Genomic DNA, 9,262 nt, shown 5'->3' with positions numbered 1-9,262 from the left:
ACTTGACATTAGCAATATCGTATTCAATGCATATTTTTTTAGTTAAATTTTCTTGAAAATTTTGTGTATAACTCAACATTAGGAATGTCGAGTTCCACTTTAAAATATACATAAAACTCAACACTGATTATGTCGAGTTCCAATTAGAGCTCGACATTAGTAATATCAAGTTTCAAAATAAGAGTATTTTGCTATATAGTTTGAAAATAAGGCTGTTTGGCTACATGGTTCAAAAATTAAGACTAAACAGTCATTTCTCCCCAAATATGTGATGGCATTGAGTCTAAATATACACAAACACAATGAAGCAACCTTGTCTTGTTGGTTTCAAGCAATTCCCCCCCCCCCCCCCCCAGTCATTTTTGGGTTCTTATGTTCCTTTTTAGCTTTGGCCATCTCATTTTATGGAAGCCAGATGTAAGGTCTTAGAGGAGGGTTCTCATTGCCTCTAACTTTAGCTCTTTCTTGTTTTATGTGGATCAAGATTAAGAAACCAGTGGCATATGGCCCAATTTGGTTGTTTAATTGCACACTAGGTTGTTAGGAATGGCTATAAGTGAAATTATGATTGTGGCAGGAGTGTATGTTATTATTTTACTGAAAGTATTATAGATAAAGTTAAAATTGTACAATGGGACCTATGAATAGTATCAAAAAGTGCAATGAGACTCATGATTAGTACAAAAAATAAGCTAAATAATATTAAAAAAAAGCTAGTGATGGACACAGCCTAAATCTCTTTGTCAAAAAAATCCTTTCAAAATTTTTTTTTTTTCTAAAATTGGAAAATTTGTGATGGACATTGTCATCTTGTCATTATTTGCTCATTTGGGAATTCTTGGACATTGTGTGATCTAGGTGAAAATTTATTGTGTATGGACGTGTTGATTTATAGGGCATTTTTGAATTGATGAAGATTGTCAAATTTAGACAATGTTGATGATTTATGGAGGGCATGTAAGTCCATTTGATGATTAAGATCTTTATTTCCTCAATTTGAAAATTTGAAAATTTTCCTGTAATGGACAAAAGAAAATTTATATTAGAATTTTGATGATTGAGGCTTTATCTATTCAATTGTCATGCATAATAGATCTAAGATAATTTATTATGTTCCCTTTATGAAAACACGAGATTTGATAGAAAAACTCAGAGGTTTTATTGATTATGAAAGCATGAGATTTGATAGAAAAATTTAGAGACTCGTAAGGTGAACTTCATAAATTATCTTAGATCTATTATGCACGAATCATATAAACATATGAATATATTAAACATGGGAGAAAGACATGAATAATAATGGATATATATGCAATCAATCAAACATATGAATTATGAAAGTATAGAAAAAGGAGGACTTATAGACTAAGAACTTGCTTGCATGAATTTATTCTATGAGAGGGGATTGCTTTAGAGATCAGAGAGAATGAATTTGCTAACTTCTAAAGCAACCCTAGCTTATTTTTTAAGCAAATTCACCTCTATAAATAAAGGAGAAAACCCAAAATTCAGCTCATCCCTCTCTTCCCATTGCGTTAAAGAAATTCTGGAAGCTTTGGTTTAGGAATTTCTTTTCTGTTAAGTGATCCTAAGGAAGATCGGTGATCCATGGTTACTACTACCAAATTTTTGAAATGGGTTCTAGCATAATTTATTGTTTCATGGCATGCACAATGACAGTTAAAAGAAAGCTATAAATAAACAACATGGTATTTCATACAATATTTCATATTGAGTTAGGAACTATACTTGGACATGTATGGGGCTCATATTTTTGATAAAATCCATCTTAACTTGATAGTTAAACCTTTAAAAAATTATCCCAAAGATAATTATCCTAAAAACTTAATTATCCATTCAATTTTAACATTATTAGGTTATTTATTTTATTCTTATGCAACCAAACTTATTTTAATCAAAATAAACTACCAATCACAAAAATTCATTTAGTTAATTTAATTGTCGACCAATCAAAATTAATTTCAATTAATTAAGCGTTCTTATTAATTTGAAAAATTACAATTGATAGAAAGAAGCTATACATGACTTTATTTCCTAGTTACAATCTAGTAAAAGAATTATATGGCCTTGTTTCCTAGTTACAATCTATCAACAATAAAGACTATTCTACGAACCTAAGATCTATGGTTCGGGGCTAGGTTACAGTATGATTAGAATTTGATGGCCTTTATTACCATCCTTCATCAGCCCAACCCAAGTTTAATATCCAAACACAAACGTTTTAGAGCCTTGTTTTTCGTTTGCTAATATGAGAACTGTTATTTAAAATTTGTATTTGAATTTTTTTTTTCAAAACAAATTTCCTTCTTCTTTTTTATTTTTTTTTTAAGAACCGATTTTGGAGAACAAGTTTTCCAAACTGAATAGACAAATTATATTGTTTGGTCACAATGTTATTCCCAGAAAAAATATGGGGAAATAAAAATCATTGCGTTATTATTTCCATCCTAAATAGTTGTATTGAAATGAGTGAAAAACAATGCCATGACAAGTGATATTAAACATGGAGTGCTGTTGTAATTAAACTTGGGTTGGTATTTATAATATAATTGTTCTCTATTAAATATTTTAAATTCTCCTTAAGAATTATAACACCAGTCATCTTTCTTACATGGGAAGTAGAGTGGAGAGTCTGGGTTCAAATTTAGGGCCACCTATTTTGAAACTATGATAAAATATAACATTAAAGTTAAAATCTGAAATAATGTCTAGTTTATCATGTATCTTGATGTAATTGAGCATAATTTCTTTGTTCAAGTGTTTAAATTTGTGACAAATGCTAGAAAAAGTTTAGACAGATTTCTTTCGTTTGTACTCTACAGAGTTGTAACAAAGATTTCTATTTTCTAGCCTTTAACCTTTAATTCTAGAAACCAAGACCTAACAAAATACTAGTTCTTCTATGACCACAACTTTTGTGCTGTAACATTTATCACAAACCTAACATAGTTAAGAGTGAGTGGTTGTCTACCACTTTTACTTGGATCAACTACTTTTTCTCCACAAAAGGAAATAAATTTGAGTTAGTGTTTCTACTTTGCTCACATCCATTATATTGTTAGTTTCATTGATGGCTATTTCCTTATCCAATAGCTCACAGAGCCCCTTAACAGCTTCCAGACTCTCAGAGGCTTTTTTGTTTTTTTCTTTTCATTCCAATTTAGGACTCAAGCGTTTCTCCATTCAAGTCCCAAAACTAATTGAGGATGTCAAAAAATAAAATCATAATTACATCCAAACGAATTTCTACAATTACAAAGCATATGTAGTGAATGTGCATATATTTGGGTAGTATTATACGAACTCAATGAAGTTGGTGCAACTGATTTTGTGTAGAAAGTGCAGTTGAGAATTTTATAAGATCAGATAGAAGCAAGAAAAACCAAGCTCGGAATGGATCTTAAATGAGTTTAACATGCCACTAGAGCCATCTGAGATTGTTTTAATCAATGATAATAGTGCCATGCAGGCTCTACATGTAAGTAGTCGGTGTTGTAAAAGAAAAACTAAGAGAGAAATAAATCAAGTAAGAAAACCAAGGTTTTATATTTGTAGCAGGACCATTGTCCAAGTGAAGATCAATGCAAGCAGTTAAAAAGAGTGAAGTAAGCTTAACCTATTCCACAAGCACTTCAATATTCAGAGTTAGATTTTTTAAATTAAGGGTCAGTTTGGGTATTTCCCAAAGTTGAGTGGCTTCTAATTTTAAATTAAGAGATCAGGGGTTTAGTTTGATTTTAACAGAGTTCAGGAGGTTTTTTGCACTATTCTCTTAATCATTTAGCTTGCACTTAATGTGTTCCCTTGTTTTCAGCTGCCTTCTCCACTATTTCATTTTTATTTTCAAAAAATTATATTATTAGAAATCAATAATCTTCCTTCTCCATTATTTTGCATTCCTTTGACATCTCATATCCTTCATTGTAGCATTCAATTATAGGAAACCACCCTAAAATTCAATAAGCAACCAAAAAAGGAAAGAAATCAACCCACCCAGTCTGAATCAATAGGATTGCTGAAATAATTTTGAAGGTGGATGGATCAATCATGATGACATCAAATTGAGAACTCAAATATGCCATATTAAACCTAATTGATCATATATATTTTTGGCGGGTTTGTACATACAGCAATATTGACCAATTGGTAAACTAAACCAAAAATGCACCTTCACATTAAAGACAAGATAGAAGATACGTTTGATCATACCCAAGCTGTAAAAGTGATCTACTAATATTACCAGACTGCTTTAAACCCAGCTCTGCTGCACCTATTTAACTTTTGTTGCTCTGAACCAGCTAGATCAACAAGTTTTCTGCTTGTTTTGCACGTGCTTAAACCATCTGCCTTGCTCTACTCTGTGGCATAGAAACAAAAAAGAAACAGAGGTATTTACAATTTTTTTGGTTTGTTAAAGCATCCAATCCAAAATACACAAGAGTAAGGAAGTGGGTAAAAAATATATGCTAATTAGGGTAACGTAACACACCCCCTTCCTGGCAGGCCTGCCTAACAACCGACACCAAATTATGAGTCTTCCATAGATAGACCAAAAGACAGCCCTAATAGAGAGTTCTCATAATTTGAACCAAAGACATCTAACTAGGCTCTGATTCTGTTTTAACAAACAACAAACCAAAAAGACCAAAGCTGTTTGAAAGTAGGCCAACCAAGTTTTTCTAGTCAGATAGGAAAGAGTATCCATGTACCAAAAATGGATGACCTAAAGGCTTTTCCAAAATACACAAGAGTAAGGAAGTGGGTAAAAAATATATGCTAATTAGGGTAACGTAACACACCCCCTTCCTGGCAGGCCTGCCTAACAACCGACACCAAATTATGAGTCTTCCATAGATAGACCAAAAGACAGCCCTAATAGAGAGTTCTCATAATTTGAACCAAAGACATCTAACTAGGCTCTGATTCTGTTTTAACAAACAACAAACCAAAAAGACCAAAGCTGTTTGAAAGTAGGCCAACCAAGTTTTTCTAGTCAGATAGGAAAGAGTATCCATGTACCAAAAATGGATGACCTAAAGGCTTTTCCTTAGTTTCACTCTCTGAAGCAGCGTGGCACAAAGCACATTCCCAGCTTAGTAGCACCAAACAATGTTTGGAAGAATTTTGGTATACATTCTGACATTCTAAGTAACAAGTTCATTATCAAATGCTGAAGTCAATAACTTCACAAAATCCTTACTAGGCCAGAAAAGTCCTGTGTTTTCATATTTTGTAAATCTACATTTTAAGTCCTCTAACAGAACAAAATCTGACTCATGCACCAATAAAGAGCAAATAGCAATTAATGACCCAATCACCTATAATTCTCAAGCATGGATAGTATTTAACTTGCATTGGGATTCAACACAAATAAAAACAGCATGTGAGCAGGAACTCTAACCATTAATACTAACATTAATACAATCTTTGAGAATAATTGGAACAAGTTATGAAAAGTAGGAGCAATTAGCTTGAAATACTCTTTCTAAATAACAACTCTTTTTTTAATTAATCTCACAAATGGCACACCTTATGCATAAACCTCATAGAAGAGCAATGAAACCAGATGTGAGACATGATGTTAGCCTGACCATATTTTTATGTTTTAATCTCATCAATGAAATATAGCCTACAGTTTAAGATGCTTGAGCCCTACACCTGGACATTCTAGCACTTAAAATCTTGGGGCTTGGGGGACTTTAAGTTTTTATCCTTCAATGTCTCAAAGTGATGAACCAAAGATATGTTTAAAAAAAAAAAAAAAAAAAAAAAAAAACCTTCCAATCAAAATTTTGACATTCTTTCCCCTCCCCCTTGGGTCTAAAACTAACTTAAATCATCAAAAATAAACCCTGAGATCTCCATTACCTATTTTTAGCATATCACCATATTCAATTCTCTAACTTCAATCAATTCCTTCCCTTTTTTTTTTCTATTGTTAAAAGGTAATTTAGGGTGCAGAAGTAGAATTTAAAGGCAGTATTCTCCCATACAAAGCTTGATGACAATTAGCACCATGATTCAAATTAATCTAAGGAAGCATCAATACCAACAGAAGATACAATAAGCATACGGATAAATGGAAACTCCTAAAAACAAGAATATATATAATATACCCAACATCAATAGTGAGATGAGGAAGTGCCATTTATAACCACTGCTCATTGGCTTTATAACTAGGATATACAAAAATTAATTAACTCATCTACCCATTTAGGTATATTTTATGTTATCAAATTCAAAAATAAATTACAAGCATCGAATCCTTCAAAAACATTTTCAAAATGCACAAATGCACTAAGCCTAAAATCTGCAGCTTCATGTCCAATTGTCCCCCAGTTCTCAAACCCACAAGAATCAGACAGTTAAAAAATAAAAACAGAAACTCAATTATCTCCCACGTGCATCACAAACTCCTTCAAAGTGCAAACACAGATGCAACAATATCCATCAACCCCATGACCAGGAAATCATGATCAATTGATGAGTAGGTATAAGATCGAAGTGTATGTGTGTGTGTCTAAGAGAGAGAGAGAGAGTCGACTGCAAACAAGAGAAGGGTTTTGACTCATTCAAAGTGAAACCAACTAGTTTTTCTTCCCAATTTAAGCAACTCCCGCATCAAGATCGTATCAAGGCCATCTTGATCACATCCACAACATATCAGACTGTATCCAAAATTTAAAACATTTTTTAATCTCTAGATACTCTTTGGAGATTGTATTGGATACATCTCCAGCCATGAGAGATACTTCAAATGAGAGGCCACTTTTCCCATTAAAGTCCAACACATGCATATCGTAGGTACTTCAAATCTGTCCTACTTCTTTGTTACATCAACAATTACTAGTAATATTAATGAAATTTTGCATTTTGGAATTGTTAAATTATGGTCAATTAGGATTCCATTGTTTTAAACTTCTGTAAGGTAGCAAAATTTCAGCTACTGCTAGTTGTTGGACTTGAGAACAAGTGACCACTATAATCTATCACATATAGCCATGGAACTAAATATTGCTAAGCGGGCCAATTAGACTAAAGGGTTTTGTTATGGTCAATGGCAAAAGCACAATAGAACAGAATGGCTTAGCCATCTGAAATCCCCATTTGATCATTCCTCAAATGTAATTTAGCTAACTTCACCCATTCATACTGAGAAATTACTTAAACTCAAGGATGGAAACAATTACGACCTTAGTTTCAGCATCAAAAGTACTAGCTAAAGTTATATACAAATTAAGCAATACTAGCTAAAGTCAATTTTCACAATGATGGTGGCAAAACTGAAAGTGATATAATAGCTAAAGTGAATTTTCACATTTACTTACCCCCATCGTGTAAAATCAAGCTCTCCATTGAATTAGCCATGAAACCCACCCAATCAACATCTTCAATTGCAAGAATGTTCTGCTCTCGACTCTCAGGGTCAATTGAAACCAGCCCAGTGGCATTCTCAATCAAAAGTTCACCATTATCAGTGCAGCCATAGAAATTACCAACCCTAACCCAAATCATTGGTACCATATATTTTCTAGTCCAAGACTCAGCCACACCATACTCCTCCATAACCCATATGTGGCATAAGACACCCCCAAGACTACGAGCAAAAACGAAAACAGCTAGGGATCTCTTAAACAATGCAAGTTGATACTTCGTAACCACATCTGAGTAATTAAAAGGAAACATTATCTCACGGAAGCTCTCATCATTGACATCAAAAGACAGAATGAAACGGTGGCGGATAGTCATTACTACAGTGTGCAAAGCTCCATTCAAAAATATACAGGGTGGATCAATCTTAACAATTCTTCCAAGGTTGGGTTCATACCCTCTTAAGGACTCCATCGATATTACAACCTTTCTCCAGGAATCTGTACTCAAACTGTAAATCTCGACCTCGGCCTTGGCCTCTGGTCCCAAAAGAACAGACAGAAGTCTCAGAATCTTGAAGTCATTGTTCTGAGAATTATAAGCAAGTCCAACAACAGAACTCTTATGTTTCTTATTATCCTCGTCAGTAAAGGGAGTAGCTAGAAGCTTCTTAAACATTCTAATACTTGGGTTCCACAAATATATAATGTGATTAAGATCATTGTCGCTACTAGCTAGACAGAACAGGCCATTACAGAAACCAACTATACTATATTTCTCAAAAAGTGAGGGGATTTCAAACCTTGAAATCTGGGTCAATGTGCTGTCACTGTTGCAAACAACCGTACACAGATGTTTGGAAGATGGTGAACTGTTCTTATCCTCTGTAGTATATAGCAAATACCCAGTGTGAGTGTTTGTGGATACTAACGATTCGGATTGGTTAAGGTTGAGCTTGAAGTGTTTGGTAATGAAAGTGGGGTCAGTGATGATGGAGTCACAAGATCTCGAAACGCACCTGAATCTGGTTAAGGATTTCACTGGTAGCTGACCCAGGATGTCTTCCACGACATCGTTTGGAATACGCTCACCCATTGTTGTTGCAGTTTGAGACATCACGAAGGGACCAAGGTTTTGGGGTTTTAGAGGTTTAGAGTGTAAAATGAAGAGCAAATCGGCAATGTGTGTCTGTGTCATAGGGAGGAGAAAAAGAGTGCAGAAAAACAAGGATGGAGATTAGGAAAGTGAACCTATTGGGTCTAATCTGAAAACCCAACAAGGCTTTTATTTGTTGATAATCCATGGCATTTGATATTTAGTGTCCTAGGCCTAAGTCTAACCCAAAAGCCCAATAAGGCTTTATTTAGAATTTTTGGGTAGTGCTGCAACTCCTTCCAACTCTTTGTAGTCAAACAGCCTATTTTCCAAATTATATAACAAAATATCCTTGCTTTGAAACTCGACATTGTTGATATCGAGTTCTGCTTGGAACTTGACAATTGCAATGTCGTATTTTATGTCTATTTTGCCACTTAATTTTTTTTTTTTTTTTAAAAAGCGTAGAACTCAACATTAGAAATGTCGAAATCCACTTAAAAATATGCATAGAACTGGATATTACTAATGTTGGGTTCCAGTCAGAACTCGACATTAGTAATATTGAGTTCCAAAATAAGGGTATTTTGTTACATTGTTTGAAAATGATGCTGTTTGGCTACATAGTTCAAAAATTAAGACTAAACAACCATTTTCCCCCAAATATGTGATGTCAGAGTCTAAATATACACAAGCACGATGAAGCAACCTTGTCCTTGGTGGTTTCAAGCAATTTCCCCCGAGTCATTTTTGGGTTCTTGTGTTCCTTTTTAGC

The 9,262-nt window shown here is 33.8% G+C and overlaps 1 protein-coding gene across 1 annotated transcript; it reads right to left on the bottom strand.

Annotated features, from left to right (window-relative positions):
- Positions 1–3,996: 3,996 nt before the first annotated feature.
- Positions 3,997–8,654, bottom strand: LOC115969478 (F-box/kelch-repeat protein At3g23880-like). The gene is made up of 2 exons (XM_031089138.1): positions 7,350–8,654; positions 3,997–4,379 (listed from the first exon to the last, which is right to left on the bottom strand). Exons 1-2 carry the CDS (start codon positions 8,587–8,589, stop codon positions 4,375–4,377), a joined length of 1,245 nt encoding a protein of 414 aa, XP_030944998.1. The 5' UTR covers positions 8,590–8,654; the 3' UTR covers positions 3,997–4,374.
- Between the last annotated feature and the right edge of the window lie 608 nt (positions 8,655–9,262).

The sequence above is a fragment of the Quercus lobata genome, chromosome 11 (genome assembly GCF_001633185.2).
Source record: "Quercus lobata isolate SW786 chromosome 11, ValleyOak3.0 Primary Assembly, whole genome shotgun sequence".
Taxonomy (NCBI): Eukaryota; Viridiplantae; Streptophyta; class Magnoliopsida; order Fagales; family Fagaceae; genus Quercus; species Quercus lobata.
This window is presented reverse-complemented; position numbering and strand designations above follow the sequence as displayed.